The sequence below is a fragment of the Labeo rohita genome, chromosome 13, assembly GCF_022985175.1.
Source record: "Labeo rohita strain BAU-BD-2019 chromosome 13, IGBB_LRoh.1.0, whole genome shotgun sequence".
NCBI lineage: Eukaryota > Metazoa > Chordata > Actinopteri > Cypriniformes > Cyprinidae > Labeo > Labeo rohita.
In genome coordinates, this window is record NC_066881.1 from 23,687,514 (window position 1) to 23,712,905 (window position 25,392).

A 25,392-nucleotide genomic window follows, 5' to 3' on the forward strand; every position below is an offset into this window, starting at 1 on the left:
AGCAGTGAGAAAAAAAATCGCGCCGCATGATCTCGCAAAGCAACGCGCAGAGAGACCAGACAGACAGTGTAGTGAGTTTTTTGTGACAATTGTGAGGGAAATACACAATTTATTCCCATAAACTGTGTAGTCAGCCGTTCTCCCTCCCATCTGCACCGTGTGAATTGTGAACGCAGGCAGGTCAGTGAGTTACAGGGCGCCCCGTGTCTCCGTCCAGTTTAGGCTAGTAGCTAATATGCTGTTATAGTTTATATAGAATTAAGTTAGCATTAGCAGAGTTGTTTGTTTTGCAGCACTGAGCAGTTATTTTACATAACTTTAATAAAGTTATGTAAAATAACTTAAAAGCCATCCAAATCAATGATTAAGGCTGCAAAATCAGCCACCAGCATTTACAATAGAGCACATGTTAATCTGTGAACATGTTAATCACATGTTAATCCTATTTCTGTAAAATGTTTGTGAAAATTAAATGTAATGTAAATCTCCCAAGAAATTCTGTACAGATACCAAATACTTTGACAATCAATATATACCTAATACACTTCTGCTAATGCAATGATTTTGTGTTTGTATTTTTTCCACACCAAGCCACGCCCCTCCATAAGCCCCTCCCCCATAACAAGCCCCGCCCCCAAAATCTCACTCTAGGCTGAACTCAAAAGTTGGCAGCCCTGCGTAAGCTTGGTGAAATATACAGGATAATATTTAACCTAGATTGACCAGACGTCCAATTTTCCCGGAACAGCCGCGGTTTTTGATGTCCTGTCCCCATTCGAGGTGTCTTTGAAAATGTTCTTATGTTTCATAAGCTGAAAATACCTCGAAAATACAGTATAAAAGCCCGACCAACATTACCTGTTGGTTACAAATCCAATCGTAGAGTGTTTACTTTCACCGACAGAGGGCGATACAAGATTCACAGATGACTTCGTCGTACACGAAACATGTACAGTTGAAGTCAAAAGTTTTCATACACCTCACAGAATCTGCAAAATGTTAATTATTTTACTAAAATAAAAGGGATCATACAAAATGCATGGTATTTTTTATTAAGGACTGACCTGCAAAAGATGTTGCACTATTAACCATATAGTCCACAAGAGAAAACAATTGTTGAATTTATAAAAATGACCCAGTTCAAAAGTTTACAAACACTTAATTCTTAGTACTGTTGTTACCTGAATGATCCACAGCCGTTTTTTGTTTGTTTGTTTTTTTTTAGTTGTTCCTGAGTCCCTTGTTTGTCCTGAACTGTTAAAACTGCCCACTGTTCTTCAGAAAAATTCTTCAGGTCCCACAGATTCTTTGGTTTTAAAGTATTTTGCTTTTGAGATCCATCTTTTCACATTGAGGACAACTGAGGGACTCGTATGCAACTATTACAGAAGCTATTTCAAAACGCTCACTGATGCTCCAGAAGGAAAAAAGGTTGCATTTAAAAAAGAAAAGAAAAGAAAAGAAAAGAAAAAAAAAAGCAACTTTGCACAGGTTTATTTCATGCACAGAGGAAACGTGAGTGCAACATTGTGACATTTCTAAAATGTAAAAAGATTATTTTCTTTGTTTATGTACAATATTAATAAATGTAACCAAATAAACTCAGCACACAGACATATTGTGTTTAACCATTTTTAATAGTAAAGGATGAAATGATACAGAAACATGCGTTTTATCATTCAGAAATTATTACCTACAAATTGTAGCTTTTTTCAGAACAATGGAGTCTAATGAGTTTGCGCGATTATGTGTTAGTGAAGCATTCCTTTATCATGATTTGTTGTTAACAGGTTTTCAGGTCAAATAAAATTCTAATTATTTTATCTGGAGTAAAGACTTAAGGTTCACCATTACAACCAACAGCAAGTAAAATTTATTGCTGGATGAATATAGAAAAGCCCCAAACTGCACTAGTTACAAGCTCTTCGGGCAGGTGTTCTCAACAACTTTAATGAATTTTTCCCATGGCTTGCTCCAGACTGCTATTTTGCACTGAGTGATCTTGAAGAAAAAGGTAAAAAAGGTTAATCTCAGCATGGAAATCGAGAAGAAATGTAAACAGATAACCACAGTATTGTAAATTAGAAACACTGTGTCTTACCCGTGCAACTCTGGGATCCTCATGAACGTCACACAGGGTCTCATCTCTACCCTTTCTGCAGTTGGTTCTGCCCATTTTCACAGTGAAGATGTATTTCAGGCCAGCAACAACCTGAAGTGTCAATCAGAAACATGTTCAGACATAGTTGGGCCAACCCTGATGTAATGTGTCACAAAGGCAACCTACCTCAACTGATGCTTAAAAGGGGGGAGCTTTTAGAATTCTTTCTTACCATACATAAAGAGGGCATTATATTTTTTTTATTAAAAAAATTATAAAAAATATATTATTTTATATAAGCAGTAAAATGTTATTTATGCTACATTATTTTTGTAATTTTTACAAAAAAAAAAAAAGTTTAATAAAGAAAAAAGTTTAATTTTTGACAGTCTGATGCCTAAATTTTTTTTAAATAAATAATTAATATAATGTAAGGGCAGCCACCACTATTACTAAGTGATTTATTGAATATGTCTAGCAAATCACATTTGAACAATCCTTTACTCTCTTATCCTATAGAATTTTTTTTCTCTATGTAGTATATACACAGACTAGTATCTATTTTGTTTGTTACTAGTCACTATAACAGTGACTATAACTATAACTGCAATTGTTTGCTATTTATTTCTATGGCAGTATTTTACGTTGATAAACACAACAGTCACTACTTGACTACAGACTCTTGAAAAATACTAACATTATATACCTAAACTTCTTTAATAACATAAAATAACGTAGTGTTAAGAAATAATTCAAACCAAGAAACATTAAAACAGTTTGTTATTCGTATACACCCCCTTGACTGCCAGTAATACGGATTGTGCCCCGTCTTGCACCAAACAGGCCCGTTATGTCCACAAAATCAGGTCTGATGACATATTGACATATCATTATTCAGTCACCATGACAGCGTTCTAGGAGGAACTTTATCACTGGGTGTGATTCAGCGACGTTCCCAGTTTGAATAACAAATGACAAACCGAATAAACGTTTGAAGTACTTACTTGTTTTTGGGCCTTGACAACCTGGGAAACCTGACTCACAAACGCATCATTGCTTTGTCTGTTGTAGTGGGCCACTGCGAATTGTAACGCATTTCTAACGTCTTCATCGTTAATGTCGGCGTCCATTGGTGCTCCGGTCATCCCAGCGCTCGCCACGGCCAAAATCACCGCCAGAAATGGCACAATCATCTTAAGATACATGCTGAACCTGGATTTATTAACTCACCCTGTCTTGGCTCTTCAAGTTATGTCGATAAACTGTAACCAAATGAGCTCAACGAGATTATATAAACAAAACGTCACTCTCTGAAGCTCTGCGTATTGGGGCGGGGCGTCGTGCCTCTACCAATCGCAGTTTCAGGGAGGCGCAGTGGGTTTGGAAAAATTCATTGTTTTTTTGTTTTTTGGTTTCGTAACTGGAGGACCAGGAGTGCCACTTAAAAAAATAAAAATAAAATGAATAATCAATTTAATAATTCAAACATAAAAATGTATATAAATCACTTTTTAAATGGACAAAATAATTAAATAATTAATTGTTTTATATTATTTTTTTTTAAACTACATTTAAAAACATAAGTTAAACAACATTAAATGTCTATTAATTTGTCCATTTAAAAAGTTAATTATGTATATACATTTTTATGTTTAAATTATTACATTTATTAACTGATTATTAATTTCATTTTATTTTTATAATGATTCTTCATTATTATTTTTTAAATTCTTCATTTTATGTTTTTTATTTTGAAATCCGAACTTGTAAGGCTAGGACTGTATTGAATTGGTATATATTTTTAGTCTTCCTGTTTACACATTGAAATTAACTGACATTGTTTTGCAGATAATTTTAGCCTTAAATGCTACTTATGGATCTTTATGAAGTATGTTATGGAACGGGTTGAAATATCAGAATTAATTTGGGGTTTTCATGTGGAATAAATCGAAATTTTATTCACAAAGCTTGTTTTGTTATACAGTTTTTGTTTTTTTTTTAAAGAAAAATAATGCAATTAAATTATTGAATGTATTAAAAACACTGGACTTTAATTTGGTTTAGAAATATTGTATTTGTTTGTTTGTTTTATTTATTTCGATATCTGCTCCACCTACCTGATATATGTTGTATTAATTTGATTATGTTGGTTGTATACATTTTAATGTTTTTGGACACACTTGAGAAAAAAAAACTTTATTAACTTGTAAGTTTATAAAAAGAAAAATATATATTTTAAGATAATTAATATTAAGCCTATATGAATGACTTTACAATTCAAACTAGTCTGTCTGCTTTAGTGTCTGAATATTTTAAATCCCTCTTTCTTTATTTTTCTATTGACAAATTATTTTCTGTTGAACCCATTTGTATAAGCAGCTTGGATAAGACATGCAGGTCTGTATGGCTTATGGTTTTATAAATCCGTCTCTGTTATTGTGATCTCAACAAAAGCAGGTGCAAAGTCGCACAGAATGAATGCTTGTGGTTCTCCCTATAAAACAAAACCCAAAATTTCAAACAAAAACTGCACATTCATACAGAATCAGGCCTTTGTGAGTATTTTAATTCACTGAGTAAACAGGGTTTTAACCTCATGCAAAGTCACAGTGATGTTTCCTGTAAGTCAGTGGCCTGGGAATTTTTTTTTTTTTAAAGCACTTCCGATTACCATTCCAAGCTGTTCTGTACTTCTGTAATGCTGTTATCTCCTTTATTTTAGAGTTTTCCCTTAATTTTCAGTCACATTTGTTAAATCGTTTGTCTCTCTACGATCAGTATATTTAATCAGTGCTCAGTGTGAAGTATCCCAATGATTAATTCTTACCACTGAACTAATCACTGTCATAATCATCCTTCAGTTTCCTTCCTTGGATTTTTTATGATTATTTTACAACAAATGGTCTTGAAACCAGGCAGACGTTTACATCATTATTTAAAACCACTGTAGACAGGGTTGCAACAATTTAAACCCATTAAGTAAAGAAAAAGCTTATGTAGCTATAATTGTACAGGTATAATCACTAAGGATTTTTAAAGGGCTTTATTGACGCTGGCTGCAGGACTTTAGCATAATCTCAAAGATTATAATGATTTGCCTCATTTAGTCGATTGTTAATAAGTTGCCCAAACTTCCTCCTAAAGTTCCCAGGGGCTTCTAGAGACACACTGTCCAGGGAAGTTTCGCTGCAAACCTATGATCAATGTAATATTGTATTATCATCCCACCCACTGATTTGGAAATGACAGTAACTAAAGTCAAAGTGAGTCATTTGTGGATTCACAAACTGATGTAGGCCTGTTACGAAATACAAAACTGCAACATTATGAACATGTTGCTGGAAGCATAACACGAACAATTCAGATGTAACTGCAAATTAGTTACAGACAAATGAAGACAAACAGAAGTTTATAAAAACTTACACAGAGTTCGCACCGCACAACTTTGAGACGACAAACCGCAAACCCCGCCCCGCAGCCGATTCTAAAGATTTGATTGGTCATGTCAATCACAGCGTCATGGCTACAAAACACTGAAACAAATACTAACCCTTAACGCTAATAACCTTCACCTTAGGATAGCGTCGATAACACACCATAATAAATAACGAAACGATTGTTATACTGTTACTGTTCATCGCGATCGAAATCTATTATTTTTCTGAAGTTTTCTTGACAGGTGACAGCTTGACTGAGTTGACCAATGAAATCGGCCAAGGGGCGGGGTTTTGTGGGTGGCTAGTAAGTTTGGGGGAAAAAAATACCACCTTCGCGCCTTGAACCTATTTGCACTTCGAACATTACATAAGCACTTTTAATTGTAAGCTCAGTTCAGCACAGCATTGTCTGGAAAAAACAGCTACTTAACGTACGATGGGCCTTGAGGACTCTATTATGCAGACAATTGAATACGTCAAGTGAGTAAAACTGCGGAGCGCGGAATGTGTAACTTAAGACATTATATGCTACTGCAGCCTGTCCTAGTATTTGAGGTGCGGTTAAACCATTTCCGTTGGTTTACAGCAGCATGCTAGTCATTTCGAGGTCATTTCATGTACTTCACCAGTTTCCTGCAACTTCACCACATTCGTCTTGTTTGTCAAAAATAACAACAACAACAACAACAACAACAAAAATGCATGCATTTTGTTGAGCATTCATTCACTTTATTATTTCAAGTAACGTTAAACCTCGTGAATTTACATGTTGTCAGTGTAAATAATTTTCTTGAGTCGAATACTTTTAAATCAGCCAGTGTCATGTCTCATGTTTTCTATAAAAAATGTACATGCCATAAAAAGCAGTGTGCGCCATGTAAATGCAAGACTCAACAGTCATGAAATACCTTAAAATGTAATTTTATTTGAGAAATAATCTCATTCTGACATCACAAGACAACACCTTATGTAATGTAATGACAAAATAAACAAGAGCAATGTAAAGAAAACTGACCAATGGTCAAACAGTGCAACTATGTTAAGTATTATTCCCCCCCGGAGCATGGTGGGAAGAGGGTGGATGAGGGTGAATAACAAAATAATGTTTTTCCTAGTGTGGGCCTATTTAAACTTGAAAAAAGTTTTGCTTAGCAAATAAATAAAAACCTAACTAAAGTAAGTAAATAAAAACACAGTTCTGCTCTGAGAACATCCTGCATAGACAGCAAAGCAACTGAAAATTTCAAGGCCCAGAAAGATAGTAATGACATCGATAAAATAATCCATGTGACATCGTTGGTTCAACCATAATTTTAGGAAGATTTTATGTAGCTTCGTTGATGTCTGTGCAGGGTCAGAAAGCGCTCAGATTTCATCAAAAATATCTTAGTTCACACTTGTAGTTCAGTTCGTTTGGTTCATTTGGTCCTGACCAAATAGAAAAATGATACATTTGGTCCTGGTCCACTTAGCGTTCACACTGACATTTTTAACAGAAACCTAAAGGCATAGTGATGCATTCACAACCTGATTATTCGGGTTGTATGATGTATATTTCGTGAGAAAACTCACCGAACACTTGAAACAAAATTAAAAGGTGCGTTTGACTTAAAGCGGCACTGAAAACACATCACACATCAAAGTACCCATTGACTGATCGGTCTGCGCAGCGCCGCTTTAAGCCAGATACACCTAATGCCGTCTGCTGGACTAAGCGTGCTCATTGTTGCGTGCATGTGATTTTATTTTCACCTCCTGTAAACTCACAAAGAGCTCATAAAAGGCACTTCACCTCCTCGTTGCTCCACATTTGCCCTCTGCTTATTTTGTTTTGGAACACCACAACTACATTACCTTTCTGGGCCTTGAACGTTTAGAAGTATTTGGTCCATGTTACTTTCATATTTCATTCAAACCGCACCAGAGTTCGTTTGGAAGCAGACAGAGACCTGTCTTTTTAGCGGTCTCGGTCCGCTTGTTTGGTACGCACCAGGGTTTGGATAGCAGCGTTCACACTTACTCAAATGAACTGCACTAACAGAGAAATTACACCAGAGTTTGTTTTAATCGAACCAAACAAGACAAGTGTGAACACACCCCTAATTGATGGGTTTCTTATGGGTTTATAATTAATGACAGAATTGTCATTTTTGGGTGATCTGTCCCTTTGAGATTTTGGGCAGTCATTGACTGATTTTACACAAAAACTTCTAGGGTGTTATGTGCACAGATATAGATTTTTAATATATATTTTTTCATATTATTTCACTAGTTAGAGTATATCAGACATGATATTCTTAGCCAATTTATTACATAGTGTTGTCATTTGTCATGTGTCTCCTAGAAAGAAGGCACATATTTCTACATGAGTTTATTATGTTTGAACTTGAAAGCCTTACATCTTTGTTTTTTTTTTTGGATGTTTGTTGTCAACTATCTTTCTTCACTTTTAGAGAGACCATTGGGAACCTCGATCGGTCTAAACTACAGCTCCTAGCACTCTCTTCTGCTGGTATTGGAGCTGTTTTGTGCTACTTGGCATGGAAGCAAAGCCCCAAGACAATACCAATCGGTGATGGCTGGTGGGGAGCGGGAGAGAAGCCATTAACTGAGGACGAAACCATTCACAAATTTGTAGTGAAGACCTCGGTGGAAGAAATAGAGGTGGGTGTACAACAATAATAAGAGTGTGCATTTTTTGGGTGGAGAATGGTGCGTCAATCAGCAATTTTAGAATCAAATAATAGGTTTTCACATAAAGATCACTCTCTTCTACTTTCATGTGTGTTAAACATACATTCACTCAATCACTATATTTTAAAAGTCATCATTAACCCCACTGTTTTCTTCAGGATCTACACAGGCGCATTGATCAAACTCGTTTTACAGAACCACTGGAGGATAGCCGCTTTAATTATGGATTTAACTCTAACTATCTTAGACGGGTGGTCTCTTATTGGAGGCACCAGTTTGACTGGGAAAAGCAGGTGAAGGTGATTAACCAGTATCCTCACTTCAAAACCAAAATTGAGGGTAAGTACCTAACACTTTTAAAAGTGATCATTTACCTCACTAGATAAAACATGTAGTAACAAAGCATGTAATTTTCATCTTGTGCTTTAAGTCCCACATCTTGCATTTACATAATGTTTTGGAGTTTTTGTTTCTTAAAACATTTTAGTGAAAGTCTGTACTGTTTCTCAGGAATAGACGTGCATTTCGTCCACGTGAGGCCTGTCCAGAAGGCTGGACAGACAGTTCTCCCTCTCATGATGGTTCATGGCTGGCCTGGTTCCTTCTATGAGTTTTACAGGATCATACCCCTGCTTACTAAGACCGATTCAGATGTGGTCTTTGAGGTCATCTGTCCCTCCATTCCAGGCTACGGCTATTCTGAAGCACCACATAAAAAAGGCAAGCCTATCAGCATTTGTGACCCTGGACCACAAAACCAGTCATAAGTAGCACGGGTTTATTTGCAGCAATATCCAACAATATGTTGTATGGGTCAAAATTTTTGATTTTTCTTTAATGCCAAAAATAATTAGGATGAGTAAAGATTATGTTCCATGAAGATATTGTGTAAATTTCTACTGTAAATATACCAAAACTTCATTTTTGATTAGTAATGTGCATTGCTAATAACTTCTTTTGGACAACTTTAAAGGCGATTTTCTCAGTGTTTTGATTTTTTTGCACCCTCAGATTCTTGATATTCAAATAGTTGTATCTCAGCCAAATATTGTCCAGTCCTAACAAACCATACATCAATGGAAAGCTTATTTATTCAGCTCTCGCTCTCTCTCTCTCTTTCTCTTTCTCTTTCTCTCTCTCTCTCTCTCTCTATATATATATATGTATGTATCTCATTTTCAACGGACCCTTATGACTGGTCACATTTATGGAACTCATGGCTGACTCTACTACACAAAGACTTATAATTTTTCACAGACAGACAAATGGCATGATAGTATACAGATAATATACAATGTAAACAAATGCAAATAGATGGGAAACGGAGATTAGACCTGCTGTTCTTTTTATTATTTCACATGAAGGATTCAACACTTTGGAGGCTGCTCGCGTCTTCCTTAAGCTGATGGAAAGACTGGGATTCCCTGAATTTTACGTGCAAGGAGGAGACTGGGGAGCCTTCATTACCGCTAACATGGCCCAGATGAATCCAGAGTAAGAGTTTCATTTTTTTATTACATGAATCTCTGTCACTAGGTTGTTTGTCTTTTTTTCTTTAATATGTGTTTAGTGGTGCCTTTTTTATAAAAGTATATTGTAAGTCAAGTCAAGTCGAGCTTTATTGTCATTCCGCTACATGTGTGGACATACAGTGGAATGAAATGTTGTGTCTCGCGGGACCATGGTGCTACATAAATATAAACATACTAGAAATAAGAGCAATTTTTAAACCTACACATAACTTACTAAAAGTGGTAATCTAACTATACATATACTGTAAATAGTTAACTATACATACAACATAACCTAAGACAGACTATACAATTACTTTACATTATAACTGTGCATGATATTGTGCAAAAAAATAGGTATTTAAGGTTAAGAAGCAAATAGTCCAATGGTTTGTGGTGCATTCACAAGTAAAACATTTGTTAAGTCCTTGTTAAGGTCTTGTAACATGGAGTGTTTATGAGAAAGAGTCTGGTGCATTTAGAGAGAAAGGAGTGTGTTTCTACAGGTGGTTTGTCTAGCCCACGCACCTCAGAATTGCACATAGTTTTCCTTGTAACATGGAGTGTTTATAAGAAAGTGTCTGGTGCATATAGAGAGGAAAGACTGCGTTTTCTACAGGTGGTAAAGTAAAAAGCTGTCTGTTGCTCTGTTTAAAATAAGGTGCATTCGTGGTCTGCACTTGAACATGGTCATTGCCAGGACAGACAGCCTTGGACAGCTCCTCTCCTTAGTCATTGGTCGCTACCTGCCGTTCCTGGTTGGCTTCACAAAGGAAGATGTCCGACGACTCTATCCTTACATGGAGAAGAATATATATGACATACTGAGAGAAACTGGCTATTTACACATTCAAGCCACTAAACCAGACACAGCAGGTAATGCTTGGCACATATCATATTATGCTTTTGGTTCATGTCAGATTAACACCTAACTGAGAACTTAAAGGGATAATTCACCCAAAAATGAAAATTCTTTCATTAATTACTGTCATTAATTGTTGTTCCGGAAAACAAATTAAGATATTTTCAATGAAATCCGAGAGCTCTCTGACCCTCCATAGACAGCATAGGTCCTACCATGTTCAAGGTCCAGAAAGGTGCCAAGAACATTGACAAAATAGTCCATGTGACTTTGTGGTTCAACCATATTTTTATGGAACTACGAGAATACTTTTTGTAAAATAACAGCTTTACTCAATGACAGAATTTTCATTTTTGGGTGAACTGTTCCTTTAATGTATCTAATCTATCTTTGTCGCCCCTGAAGGTTGTGGACTGAATGACTCCCCAGTCGGCTTGGCTGCCTATATCTTGGAGAAATTCTCCTCGTGGACAGACTTAGGAAACCGAGACTTGGAGGATGGAGGTTTGGAGAGGTGAAGAAAGATTAATCTCATACAGTTGCAGTCATTTTGCACAAATATAAATATATACTATTGTTCCAAAGTTTGTGAAAATCTGTGATACATTTTAGGGTTCTTTGATGAATGTAAAGTTAAATTAAAATGAGTTTGAAATACAATTTTTTGTTACATTTTACATTTTGATTCATTTACCGCATGTTTTATTTTTGGCAGTGGCTGTTAGATAGGCAATACAGTCTATTTAGACTAAGTGTAAATAGCAATTAGATGCTATATACCAGTAGATCTCAATCCTGGTCCTGGGGGTCCACTGCTCTGCACATTTTGCATGTCTCCCTTATTTAACACACCTGATTGAGATCATCAGCTCATTAGAAGAGAGATCCATTAACTGAACTGAGGAACTGATGATTTCAATCAGGTGTGTTAAATAAGGGAGACATGCAAAATGTGCAGAGCAGTGGACCCCCAGAACCAGGATTGAGATTCACTGCTATATATAGTAAGTGAAAATAGTATATTTTCTTAGCGATAGATGCTATTTACACTAAGCGCAAATAGCTATAGATTCTATTTAGACTGTTAAAATAGCATGATTTTCTGCTATTTATTGCAAATAGTGACAATTATCTGCAGCTCAATATTGTAGTACATTATAAAACAGTATGCAATAATAAAGTATTGAGCAACGTATTGAGCGAATCCGGCAAAAGGCGGATAGCTAGTGCAAATAGGCGTAGCTAGTGTAAATAGGCTTAGCTAATGTAAATAGCCTCTGCCAACAAGGGGGGCTGTTTTCACTTAGTGTAAAACTTAGACAGTTTCACTAGATTTACACTAGATTTTTTTTTTGGGGGGGGGGGTTAATCCTACTAATCTAATTTCGATTGTTCCATTAATTAACTTAAATACACTAACAAATTCTGAAAATTTAAAAGTTTAGTTCAATTTTAATTTAGTGGCTTTGTCACTTGTTGTTCCATCATAGAAAGTTCAGTCTAGACGACCTCCTTACAAATGTCATGATCTACTGGACCACATGTTCCATCATTCCCTCAATGCGCTTCTACAAAGAGAACCTGAAGAAAGATTTCAAGACGAGGGTGGACAGAGTGTAAGTTCAAAAAGTCTTTGTGGTGACCCAAAGTGAATACTCACACTCATCTAAATGTGTGGTTAAACTCTGTTTTCCTTCTTTCCATTCAGGACAAGCATGTATGTGCCCACTGGCCTGGCTGCCTTTCCTAATGAGCTACTCCACTGCCCTAGAGCCTGGGCCGGCGCACGGTTTACAGATGTGCGTTCTTTCACCTACATGCCCCGAGGCGGACACTTTGCTGCCCTTGAAGAACCCCAGCTGATGGCTGAAGACATCATTCAGTTTGTGGAAAAAGTGGAGAGCAAAGGCAACAAATAACAGCTTTATTCCAGTATCTGAAGAAAATAATGCACTGCTCTGATCGTTTTAGTTCTTAAGAAATGTGTTTTTTCAATAAACCAAATGAAGTTATATATAAGTTCTGTACAATATAATTTTGTATTTTTTGCATGATGATTTGAGCATGAAACTGTAAAGATAATTTTTACTGTGTACTGTTAAAATCAGTAAACATTTCTGAAAATAAAACACTAACTAAAAAAAGAAATTTAGTTTCATCATACATCACAATATACATGCTACAATAATCAGTTTGCATCATTTCAGCCTGATTTAATGAACCCTGAATTTTTTTGTGAATGGAAATGGAAATAAAAACAAACAGTACAAAGATATAGCACCAAATTAAGTGTTAAAAAGTGGTTATTTTCAAAAAAATATACACTGACAGACTTGAAGAGCCAGTCTTTAAGTACATTAAAATCATATACATGCATCAGTTTCCAGAAGATGCCATCTAGCAATTGGTTTTAATTCATAGTGACTTATAAATTGGTACAAATGGATTTGGAGTGAGTAGCAGCCAAGAATATTAAACATTAGAAAACCATCACTGTATACAGTAAAATTAATAATGTAAAATATACTGATTAGCTGATAACAGTGTAAACATGGCATAAATAATCTGAGGTTTTAAAAAATTAAAATTCACACAGAAATCCTTAAGAATAATAATAATAATAATAATAAAAAAAAACAACAACTTTTGGCTAATCATTGTCGCGATTTAGCTCAAAGGGAAATGTATATATATAATTACAATTAATTATGATTAATTACAGTTATTTGTATCAGCTGCCAGTAGTAACTGTAGCAGAATTAATTTTCCATCAACTAATCTGTTCGCCCAGCGAACATTCAGTATAATTTCTATATCAACTCTAAGAAATGATATTTTCTTGGCCACAGAAAATAACTTTCTTAAAGTACCATTGCATTAGAGCATGTAGCTTGAATCGGAATCGTAAAGGGACATTAATTTGCAAGGCAGAATCAGAATCAACACTCATGTAATTTGTGCACAAGAGTTTTATTAACGAAGGACTAACACATAACTAATCTAAACAAACAAACACAAAGTCAGTCATACATGGGAGAAGGGTCAGTGAGAAGCAGTTAGAGAGAGACAAGGAAATGAAGCTATAGAAAGAGTCAGTTAACCACCTGAGTGAAACCATCAGTGCTGTCTACAGCTTACACTAAACCTCTGTTTTGTTTAGTTAAATGTATGATACTTGCATTGCCTTGGTCGTTGAACAAGTGTCCGAATGCAGTCTCGGGTGAAAGTCTTGATGGTTGGAGCAGTGGTGGTTTTGGAATCGTGATCACGTTCTTCCGGGTCTGAAGAGTGATGAACTCCAAAGATGTTCTGACTCGATGGTGACTGGGAGTTTCGTCCCATGTGAAAAGCGAAGAAGAAACAAGAGCTGAGAGGGACCCAGCTGAAGTCCTGTGATCTTTGGGGAATGGAAAGACAAGGCCGCCAGGCCTGGCATGCACTTAGGGAAGTCCTGAAGAGTTCTAGCTCATCTTCTTGGGTTCTAAAAGAACCACTTACTGACTAAGGTGAGTCATGAAAATGAATTCCAGGGTTGAGTGGAACTGTCTGTCTCTTTGTGGTCGAGAGCCTCAGCTCTGCGTGTTGGGGGCTGTCGGGCCCGCTGGGCACGCCCTGTGCCGGCTCAGGCTCCCTGTGGGTTCCTACACAGTGGGAGCAATCGGGAGAAGAAGAGAGTGAAGAGAGAGGGAGGTGATCAATCGTTTGATGCCTTTAAGCTCTCTGGAGGCTGTGCCTCCAGGAGGTCCACGAACCAATGGTCACTTTCACCTTTGGAGGGAAAGTTTACGACTCTTTGTCTGTGAGCATGGTATTTTGCATATGTAATTCGATTGGGTGTTGATGCAAAAACTACTAAGGTTTCTCAAAACACTAATATGTTGCATAGGTATCAACACCTAATTTACACCATCTTTTAGATCATCAAAATACAAATTCAAAGAGACCAAACATGGCATCGGTGGGTTATACAACTAGTCATCTATCATATATATCATATATAGTCCTCCAGATTTCTTTTACTTTTTTGTAAATCCCCTGTGAGTGACAAATCACTGGCTATAGAGATGACTTGCCTTTTCACTTTCGTGGGAACTTTAAAATCCACTTTGGGCTTAAACCCAGTCATGCCACAATCCCGGTGACCCATAGCCATGACTGTGGTAGCCATGAGGCGCAGACTTGACATCTGACAGCAGGTCAGCCACAAACAGCGTGCGGAAAAGCTGTCTTAGGCAGGTTGAAGTCCTTAAGCTGTTTTCCCCGGCACCCATGGCCACGGCTTCCATGTCTACCTCATACAGCTCGGTGGGAATGATGGTAGACCCACCTAGCATGAAAAGCACGCGAGGAACGTGGCTAAGAGAGAACAATGTCTCAAGGTGGTCTAGGACTTCATCCAGCTCCTGCAACGTCCGCTGGCATCGTCGCCAATCCAAGTCCTTAGATGTCTTTGCAGACCGTCGATTTACCACGTCCTCTGTCTGTGAGAAACAAAACACTATTTAATCAAACTTTATTAGAATTATGAATTCAGATATATCTAGAATCATTAACTCTTCTGTAGTACCTGAGTGGCATTATGCTGCTGTTTCTGGAGGAACACCATTTGGTCGTATGTCATGGGCAACTGCTGTCGCTGGTAAAGGACACACTTCAGAAGCTCACAAACAAATCTACAGCAAAATAGTATATTTTCTTAGCGATAGATGCTATTTACACTAAGCGCAAATAGCTATAGATTCTATTTAGACTGTTAAAATAACATGATTTTCTGCTATTTATACTTATTGCAAATAGTGACAATTATCTGCAGCTCAATATTGTAATACATTATAAAACAGTATGCAATAATAACGTATTGAGCGAATCCGGCAAAAGGCGGATAGCTAGTGTAAATAGGCGTAGCTAGTGTAAATAGGCATAGCTAGTGTAAACAGCCTCTGCCAACAAGCGGGGCTATTTGCACTTAGTGTAAAACTTAGACACACTGTTTAGATTTTTTTTTTTGTTTGTTTTCAATCCTACTAATCTAATTTAGATTGTTCCATTAACTAACTTAAATACACTAACAAATTCTGAAAATTTAAAAGTTTAGTTCAGTTTTAATTTAGTGGCTTTGTCACTTGTTGTTCCATCATAGAAAGTTCAGTCTAGACGACCTCCTTACAAATGTCATGATCTACTGGACCACATGTTCCATCATTCCCTCAATGCGCTTCTACAAAGAGAACCTGAAGAAAGATTTCAAGACGAGGGTGGACAGAGTGTAAGTTCAAAAAGTCTTTGTGGTGACCCAAAGTGAATACTCACACTCATCTAAATGTGTGCTTAAACTCTGTTTTCCTTCTTTCCATTCAGGACAAGCATGTATGTGCCCACTGGCTGCCTTTCCTAATGAGCTACTCCACTGCCCTAGAGCCTGGGCCGGCGCACGGTTTACAGATGTGCGTTCTTTCACCTACATGCCCCGAGGCGGACACTTTGCTGCCCTTGAAGAACCCCAGCTGATGGCTGAAGACATCATTCAGTTTGTGAAAAAAGTGGAGAGCAAAGGCAACAAATAACAGCTTTATTCCAGTATCTGAAGAAAATAATGCACTGCTCTGATCATTTCAGTTCTTAAGAAATGTTTTTTTTTCAATAAACCAGATGAAGTTATATATATATAAGTTCTGTACAATATAATTTTGTATTTTTTGCATGATGATTTGAGCATAAAACTGTAAAGATAATTGTTACTGTGTACTGTTAAAATCAGTAAACATTTCTGAAAATAAAACACTAAAATCTGCATGCTAAAAAAAGAAATTTAGTTTCATCATACATTACAATATACATGCTACAATAATCAGTTTGCATCATTTCAGCCCGATTTAATGAACCCTGAATTTTTTGTGACCGGAAATGGAAATAAAAACAAACAGTACAAAGATATAGCACCAAATGAAGTGTTACAATTGGTTATTTTCATGAAAATATATACTGACAGACTTGAAGAGCCAGACTTTAAGTACATTAAAATCATATACATGCATCAGTTTCCAGAAGCTGCCATCTAGCAGTTTGTTTTAATTCATAGTAACTTATAAATTGGTACAAATTGATTTGGAGTGAGTAGCAGCCAACAATATCAAACATTAGAAAATCACCACTGTATACGGTAAAATTAATAATGTAAAATATACTGATTAGCTGATAACAATGTAAACATGGCATAAATAATCTGAGGTTTTAAAAAAATTAAAATTCACACAGAATTCCTTAAGAAGAATAATAATAATTAAAAAAAACCTTTGGGCCAATCATACAGCTGTGATCCCTGAGAATGGAGTGAAATGTATTTCAACATTCCCTGAAATCTGTTACTCTTTATTCCTTTATCATTTGACTATGATAAAGAGAGAACATGACGTATTGAGCAACATATTGAGCGAATCCGGCAAAAGGCGGATAGCTAGTGTAAATAGGCATAGCTAGTGTAAACAGCCTCTGCCAACAAGCGGGGCTATTTGCACTTAGTGTAAAACTTAGACACACTGTTTAGATTTTTTTTGTTTTGTTTTTAATCCTACTAATCTAATTTAGATTGTTCCACTAATTAACTTAAATACACTAACAAATTCTGAAAATTTAAAAGTTTAGTTCAATTTTAATTTAGTGGCTTTGTCACTTGTTGTTCCATCATAGAAAGTTCAGTCTAGACGACCTCCTTACAAATGTCATGATCTACTGGACCACATGTTCCATCATTCCCTCAATGCGCTTCTACAAAGAGAACCTGAAGAAAGATTTCAAGACGAGGGTGGACAGAGTGTAAGTTCAAAAAGTATTTGTGGTGACCCAAAGTGAATACTCACACTCATCTAAATGTGTGCTTAAACTCTGTTTTCCTTCTTTCCATTCAGGACAAGCATGCATGTGCCCACTGGCCTGGTTGCCTTTCCTAATGAGCTACTCCACTGCCCTAGAGCCTGGGCCGGCGCACGGTTTACAGATGTGCGTTCTTTCACCTACATGCCCCGAGGCGGACACTTTGCTGCCCTTGAAGAACCCCAGCTGATGGCTGAAGACATCATTCAGTTTGTGGAAAAAGTGGAGAGCAAAGGCAAAAAATAACAGCTTTATTCCAGTATCTGAAGAAAATAATGCACTGCTCTGATCATTTTCATTTAGTGTCATCTGAAGTTAATTCAGTTTAAAACACAAGGTTCTTAAGAAATGTGTTTTTTCAATAAACCAAATGAAGTTATATATATAAGTTCTGTACAATATAATTTTGTATTTTTTGCATGATGATTTGAGCATAAAACTGTAAAGATAATTTTTACTGTGTACTGTTAAAAATCAGTAAACATTTCTGAAAATAAAACACTAACATCTGCATGCTAAAAAAAGAAATTTAGTTTCATCATACATTACAATATACATGCTACAATAATCAGTTTGCATCATTTCAGCCCGATTTAATGAACCCTGAATTTTTTGTGACCGGAAATGGAAATAAAAACAAACAGTACAAAGATATAGCACCAAATGAAGTGTTACAATTGGTTATTTTCATGAAAATATATACTGACAGACTTGATGAGCCAGTCTTTAAGTACATTAAAATCATATACATGCATCAGTTTCCAGAAGCTGCCATCTAGCAGTTGGTTTTAATTCATAGTGACTTATAAATTGGTACAAATGGATTTGGAGTGAGTAGCAGCCAAGAATATTAAACATTAGAAAACCATCACTGTATACAGTAAAATTAATAATGTAAAATATACTGATTAGCTGATAACAGTGTAAACATGGCATAAATAATCTGAGGTTTTAAAAAATTTAAATTCACACAGAATTCCTTAAGAATAAGATTAATAATAATAATAATAAAAAAACAACAACTTTTAGCTAATCATGCAGCTGTGATCCCTGAGAATGGAGTGAAATGTATTTCAACATTCCCTGAAATCTGTTACTCTTTATTCCTTTATCATTTACAGAAGCCTTTCACAGTGACAGGGGCTTGAAACCATATATAGTCCTCCAGATTTCTTTTACTTTTTTGTAAATCCCCCGTGAGTGACAAATCACTGGCTATAGAGATGACTTGCCTTTTCACTTTCGTGGGAACTTTAAAATCCACTTTGGGCTTAAACCCAGTCACGCCACAATCCCGGTGACCCATAGCCATGACTGTGGTAGCCATGAGGCGCACAGACTTGACATCTGACAGCAGGTCAGCAACAAACAGCGTGCGGAAAAGCTGTCTTAGACAGGTTGAAGTCCTTAAGCTGTTTTCCCCGGCACCCATAGCTACGGCTTCCATGTCTACCTCATACAGCTCGGTGGGAATGATGGTAGACCCACCTAGCATGAAAAGCACGCGAGGAACGTGGCTAAGAGAGAACAATGTCTCAAGGTGGTCTAGGACTTCATCCAGCTCCTGCAATGTCCGCTGGCATCGTCGCCAATCCAAGTCCTTAGATGTCTTTACAGACCGTCGATTTACCACGTCCTCTGTCTGTGAGAAACAAAACACTATTTAATCAAACTTTATTAGAATTATGAATTAAGATATATCTAGAATCATTAACTCTTCTGTAGTACCTGAGTGGCATTATGCTGCTGTTTCTGGAGGAACACCATTTGGTCGTATGTCATGGGCAACTGCTGTCGCTGGTAAAGGACACACTTCAGAAGCTCACAAACAAATCTACAGCAGCCATCCTGAGTGATACGGCCAGGAAAAACAACATCCACTCGTCCTTCTTCTCTTGCTCTCCTGAATATTTCCTCATCATCAATGTGGTTTGCAGACACTCCACTAGATTCACAATCCTTCTGACTGCTAGAAGAATCGGCCGTAGCATCAATCTGCTGGCAACCTTTTAATAAGACATTTCCGTGGCATTATTTGTGAGAAAATAAAATCGGCGGAATCTCATTTTTCCGAGGTAAAGACTGAATTAGACAAACATAAAGGTAAATGATGTTGTCCAAATCTAAGAATTATTTACAGTTATGTAAAGCAGGTGGACAAATAAGTTACACTACCAGTCAAAAGTTTTTGAACAGTAAGATTTATGTTTTTAAATAAGTCTCTTCTGCTCACCAAGCCTGCATTTATTTAAACCAAAGTGAAATATTTCTCCTATTTAAGATAACTGTTCTATCTGAATATATTTTAAAATGTAATTTATTCCTGTGATTTCAAAGCTGAATTTTTAGCATCATTACTCGTCACATGATCCTTCAGAAATCATTCTAATCATATTCTGATATGCTGCTCAAAAACATTTATTATTATTATTATTATTATTATTATTATTATTATGTTGAAAACAGCTGAGTAGAATAAAAAGATCAGAAGAACAGCATTTATCTAAAATGGAAATCTTTTGTAACATTATAAATGCTTTATCATCCATTTAAAGCATCCTTGCTAAATCAAAGTATTAATTTCTATAACTATAAAGTTTAATAAATAATAATAATAATAATAATAATAATATTTTTTCTTGAACAGCAAATCAGCATATTAGAATGATTTCTGAAGGATCATGTGACACTGAAGACTTAAGTAATGATGCTGAAAATGTAGTTTTGATCACAAGATTACATTTTCAAATATATTAAAATAGAAAAAATATTTAGTTTTTGCTGTACTTTGGATCAAATAAATGCAGGCTTCATGAGCATAAAAAAACATTAAAAATCTTACTGTTCAAAAACTTTAGACTGGTAGTGTATGTAGGCTACAATAATTAAATGCTTTGGGCATACAAACTACCAAAAAAATATACTTTTTACTCCACTGTTAAAGTCAATAAACATTTTCAAAATATAACATCTGCCTGCTAAAAAGAAAATGCGTTGAATGGAAATACAAATAAAAGCGAACTGTACAAAGATACAGCAGCAAATGGAAAATGAAGCATTATTTTCAATAAAATATATAATTAAGAGACTTAAAGAGCCTAGAACACAATATATTAACTTTAAGATAACTAAAACCATGTACATTCATCAGTTTTTCAGAAGCTGGCATTTAGCAGCTGATTTAATTCATAGTAAATTCAATTTAAGTTTTAAGTACAATTAAATTACATAAAGTACAATTACATATATATATATATATATATATATATATATAAAAAGTAAATGCCATTTGTTACTTCTGACTATATATATATATATATATATATGATAAGTTTACATTCTTGTTATTCTGAAGATATCTTATTTGTAATCAACTTATTTAGCAATGAGAAGCGTAAACAGGAAATCTAGCCATTTGCCACAACCATTTGGCACGACCGTTACCTGTCTGCTCTGTTCTTGCCTGTATGGGGTTATTTTTATTTTCTTTGTCCTCTGATGGGTTTAAATGCTCCCCGTCTCTCTCACCCTCACCAACGTTGTCCAACAAGCGCACATTTTCCACCTTAGTTTTCGTGGAGGATTCAGGATCATCGACATGGCACAAAATGTTCCTTTCCTTTTCTCCATCAGACGAAACCTTTGATTCTTCTTCTTCAGATGTACACCGATCGGTGAGAATATTTGTGTTGTTATAGCTGTTGTTAGAAGTTTCCCTGGTGTTGGTATATTTGATGACAGTCATGTTTTCACACTCAAACTCTCCCTTCCTCGATCCCTCTTCCATTTCTACTGTTTGAATTTGCCCACCGGGCACGGCATCATGGGAAACACGGGAACCGGAAATCATGAGAACTGTAATAAAAGTTCCTCCCTTGCATTTTAATTTCACATTTTATATATTATAAATAAAAATTTGGTTAAATGAACATGGGAAATCAGATTTGTTTCTTTTTTTAATAGTCAGTCAGTTTAATAGTCTTTTTATTAGATTAAAAAAAAAAAAAAAAAAAAAAAAAAAAAACTTCTGATTTAAAGCGGTGACTGCCGCCCTCTGCAGGTTGAGTTTTTCATATAATCCTGTCAGGACCATTAGGTTATTGGCCATTCTTGTCTAAATGCTATTAGGTTAGGTTAGGCAAATTCTTTTCCAGGTTATATATTAAGCACTAATTAATAGGTATGAAAGAATTAAATGTGAAAATTGTAGTTAATCAGTGCCTTAAAGTAACAATATATCATTATATCACCCTCATTAGCCCGTCACTTCATATAATTTAATATATCTGAAGTCATGGAGCTCTTTTTTAAAAACAGGTTATATGCAATCTATTTGAGATTAAACACATCTGCAAACATTTGTATACAGCAAACAGGCTGCTACAAAAGGTTGATTTAGTAAATCACGAATATCCTCAGATTTATCTTTTCCATTAATACATAGTGTAAATATGAATAAATAATAATATGTGACCCTGGACCACAAAACCAGTCTTAAGTCGCTGGGGTTTATTTGTAGCAATAGCCAAAAATACATTGTATGGGTCAAAATTATTGATTTTTCTTTTATGGCAAAAATCATTAGGAAATTAAGTATCATGTTCCATTAAGATATTTTGTAAAATTCCTACTGTAAATGTATGAAAACTTAATTTTTGATTAGTAATATAGATTGTTAAGAATATTATTTGAAGAACTTTACAGGTGATTTTCTCAATATTTTGATTTTTTTGCACCCTCAGATTCTTGATTTTTAAATAGTTGTATCTCAGCCAAATATTGTCCTATCCTAACAAACTATACATCAATGAAAAGCTTATTTATTCAAATTTCATATGATGTATAAATCTGAATTTTGAAAAAATGACCCTTACGACTGGTTTTATGATCCAGGGTCACATATATAGTTAGGTCCACAAGAATGTTTTATCTTGTGCTTCAGTAGAAGCAAGTACGTTGACCCTTTGTACCAATGTTGCATAGATTTTATGCAAGTATGTGAGTAGAATGAATTTTAAAAGTTTCAGTAATTATTAAAAAGTTTTATTACGTTTTAGTTTTTAGTTTTTATTAAGTTGGTATTGAGCAAAAATGCTAAAGAACAGAAGTTGCGTTTGCAAATACTGGAATTTCTGTTGTTTTATTATACATTTACACTACCAGTCAAAAGTTTTTTAACACTAAGATTTTTAATGTTTTTTAAGGAATTCTCTTCTGCTCAGCAAGCCTGCATTTGTTTGATCCAAAGTACAGCAAAGGCAGTAATATAGTAAAAATATTTACCATTTAAAATAACTGCTTTCTATTTGAATATATTTTAAAATGTAATTTACTCTTGTGATCAAAGCTAAATTTTCAGCATTATTACTCCAGACTTTAGATAGATGATCCTTCAGAAATCATTCTAATATGCTGATTTGCTGTTCAAGAAACATTTATTATTATTATTATTATTATTATTATTATCAATATTTAAAACAGTGAAATACAGTGGAGTTTCAGGATTCTTTAATGAATAGAAAGATCCCAAGATAAGCATTTATCTGAAATAAAAAGGTTTTGTAACATTATACACTATACAATACAAAAGCTTGGAGTCAGTATATATATATATATATATATATATATATATATATATATATATTTTGGTAAAGAAATTACAGAAATTAATACTTTTATTTAGCAAAGATGCTTTAAATTAATTAAAAGTGATGATAAAGACATTTGTAATGTTACAAAAGATTACTATTTCAGATAAATGTTGTTCTGAACTTTCTATTCATCAAAGAAAATTGAAAAAAACTCTACTCAGCTGTTTTCAACATAATAATAATGATAATAATAATAATAAATGTTTTTTTTTTAGCAGCAATAGAATATATAATATAGCAAACAGAATATTTGAATGATTTCTGTAGAAACTTTTCTAATGAAACTTTTTTAAAAACATTAAAAATTACAAATATTGTACTTGTAGTGTATTGTAAATGATAGACAGATAGACAGACAGATAGATAGATAGATAGACAGATAGAGTGTGCCGACAAAGTTGCATATCACTGAACAGCTGTACCAAATACGTGCTCCATCCCCGCATTCCACTACCACGCACGGCGCTCCAGCCTTCTGAAGCTCCCCTTGGTTGCTACCCTACCATCCCTACAACGCTTTGACGCTCAACCTAGCGCACGTCAAGCGTATGCGCGTTTTCTCGAACTGCCGCATGAAAGCATCCAATCGCAACGCTACTTCCGCGTACGAGCCGACCAATCGCCGCGCCCCATTTTCCACGCAGCATCCAGTGTCAGCGTTAAGGTAGGTTGCATCACCGCACAGTCTCCCCACCAACTACAATTTGACAGTTTCTCAGGTGAGGCGTCGCGCTACAGGAGCTCTTTCACTTTCTCTTGAGTTTCAGCGCGCACATCACTGTGAGCCTGGGGTTGCTTAACTCAAAAACCAGTTACCAGAAGCCCTCACACCACGGCACCATGAGCAAAAAGAAAAAGGAGTGGAGAGCGGAGAAAGGTAAGGGTCTTTTGGACTCTGGTCGTGTCTCTTCCGTTTAAAGGGAGCATTCATAACGGTAGTGTCAGTCTGGGGTTTGACATCCACCGGGTTGAACTCGGGGTCACGGCACGCACGTGGCGGGAGGAATGTCTTCTTATAGACGCTCTGCCTCTTGAATCAACAGCATGCACACCTTCAGATGCAGGTGGAGCATCAGTACATGATGCTGTGATCAAGGCCCTGATGTGTCCTGCGTTAAAATCTGTTTAAATGCAAATAAGATTAGTGTTTAATCTTTTATAAAAGAATTGTGCATGACATGTTTAATTGGTGCAGTCAGTGAAACACGTATGATACGTTCATTGAAAGCACCACCATGGTGCTTTCAATTAACTGTGACCATTGCACCTTTTATCTAGACAACAAACCTTGTATGACTGATTCCATGTAGTCTGAACATGTAACAAATGCACTGTAAGTCAGTTTGCATAAATGCAACATAAATTACAAATTAAGAGGTGTGTTAATTATTTATCTAAAAAGATGAGTATCATGCATGCATGCATGCATGCATGCACTTGTGCTGGATCCTGGTCCTGGATATTCACCTTCATAGGTAATTTAGCTCTAGAGCTGTTGTCTAAAATTGTAAGGATACTTCCCAAAAATAAATTGGTTTAGGTCTGTGCAGTTTAACTTTTCTAGAAGTTCCAAACCAGTTTGATATGATCTATTTTAGCTCATACTGACCTGAGAACCTTAATGATTTTGGGTTACAACAGATGCACTTTATCATCAAAAGAGCAGATATTTATAATAATTTAAAGTGCACAAGAACTGCCACCTGTTCTTGACATAAACATCAGTCAGCGTGAGATGAAGTTCACAACAACGCTGTTTATTGATTGTTGAAAATTTGACCTCCAGTGAAGAATGGCTATGTCATGTCCAATTAAGTGGCAGGAATGTAAATCATTGGATTGACAGTGATGCTACTCGACACACATTATTAGTCTGCTATCGTAAATCAAACACTTTGTAATATAACAGTTGTATACGATGAGAGCTGTTGACTTACGGCCTAGTGTAATACAGTGCATTGCAGTAAACAAACATCAAATACTTCTGTTATAAAATCTTTTGATGGCGATTTGATGAAATGAATCAGCTTTGTCGCTGCTTGTGCTATTTTAAAATCGCAAGTACCCGTTGCAGTCATAAAGCAGCCTTTGTGAAAGAGATCTTCATTCGTGTAGCAATAGGGAGTGCAGGAGGATAAAAACGGAAAAAATAAATTAATAAAGATGGTTGAAAAGGCAGATGTAGGGGCAGCCAGCATGACAAATCTGTAGTGTCGGCAGGGGCACTTTGGAGCTGGTTTATATAGAGAATAGCAAGGTAAAGTTT

At 35.7% G+C, this 25,392-nt stretch overlaps 5 protein-coding genes across 20 annotated transcripts in view; 2 read left to right on the plus strand and 3 right to left on the minus strand.

Annotated features, from left to right (window-relative positions):
* Positions 1-1,618: 1,618 nt before the first annotated feature.
* cst3 (cystatin C (amyloid angiopathy and cerebral hemorrhage)) lies at positions 1,619-3,417 on the minus strand. Its single transcript, XM_051126742.1, has 3 exons — positions 3,106-3,417; positions 2,102-2,212; positions 1,619-2,001 (listed from the first exon to the last, which is right to left on the minus strand). Exons 1-3 carry the CDS (start codon positions 3,304-3,306, stop codon positions 1,915-1,917), a joined length of 399 nt encoding a protein of 132 aa, XP_050982699.1. The 5' UTR covers positions 3,307-3,417; the 3' UTR covers positions 1,619-1,914.
* A 2,432-nt stretch (positions 3,418-5,849) lies between these two features.
* ephx5 (epoxide hydrolase 5) lies at positions 5,850-18,004 on the plus strand. Of its 6 annotated transcripts, none has more exons than XM_051126476.1 (9): positions 5,850-6,018; positions 7,992-8,202; positions 8,391-8,571; positions 8,743-8,952; positions 9,597-9,726; positions 10,405-10,619; positions 11,011-11,119; positions 12,096-12,221; positions 17,511-18,004. In XM_051126476.1, the coding sequence occupies exons 1-9, from the start codon at positions 5,975-5,977 to the stop codon at positions 17,719-17,721; spliced, it is 1,437 nt and encodes a 478-aa protein (XP_050982433.1). In that variant the 5' UTR covers positions 5,850-5,974; the 3' UTR covers positions 17,722-18,004. The 6 variants fall into 6 exon arrangements, with proteins under 6 accessions (XP_050982433.1, XP_050982434.1, XP_050982435.1 ...); XM_051126477.1 differs by lacking the exon at positions 12,096-12,221 and adding an exon at positions 15,746-15,871; XM_051126478.1 differs by lacking the exon at positions 12,096-12,221 and adding an exon at positions 17,293-17,418.
* On the minus strand, positions 13,406-21,313 carry LOC127175429 (MAD2L1-binding protein). 2 transcript variants are annotated; one of them, XM_051126482.1, is made up of 4 exons: positions 20,920-21,313; positions 19,204-19,481; positions 18,708-19,117; positions 13,406-14,246 (listed from the first exon to the last, which is right to left on the minus strand). In XM_051126482.1, the coding sequence occupies exons 1-4, from the start codon at positions 21,260-21,262 to the stop codon at positions 14,228-14,230; spliced, it is 1,050 nt and encodes a 349-aa protein (XP_050982439.1). In that variant the 5' UTR covers positions 21,263-21,313; the 3' UTR covers positions 13,406-14,227. The 2 variants fall into 2 exon arrangements, with proteins under 2 accessions (XP_050982439.1, XP_050982438.1); XM_051126481.1 differs by lacking the exon at positions 13,406-14,246 and having other exon boundaries at positions 18,055-19,117.
* On the minus strand, positions 14,242-16,005 carry LOC127175430 (MAD2L1-binding protein-like). The gene is given in 4 exon segments (XM_051126483.1): positions 14,242-14,783; positions 14,785-15,086; positions 15,173-15,241; positions 15,916-16,005. Coding segments are annotated over 4 exon segments (564 nt in total). The 5' UTR covers positions 15,922-16,005; the 3' UTR covers positions 14,242-14,596.
* A 2,466-nt stretch (positions 21,314-23,779) lies between the features above and the next one.
* Positions 23,780-25,392, plus strand: part of macrod2 (mono-ADP ribosylhydrolase 2) — a 668,211-nt gene continuing 666,598 nt past the window's right edge. For all 10 annotated transcript variants that reach the window (XM_051125202.1, XM_051125209.1, XM_051125205.1 and 7 more), the window contains exon 1: positions 23,780-24,003. In XM_051125202.1, coding sequence (XP_050981159.1) covers positions 23,967-24,003 — 37 coding nt within the window. In that variant the 5' untranslated portion in view covers positions 23,780-23,966. The remainder of the gene's footprint in view (positions 24,004-25,392) is intronic.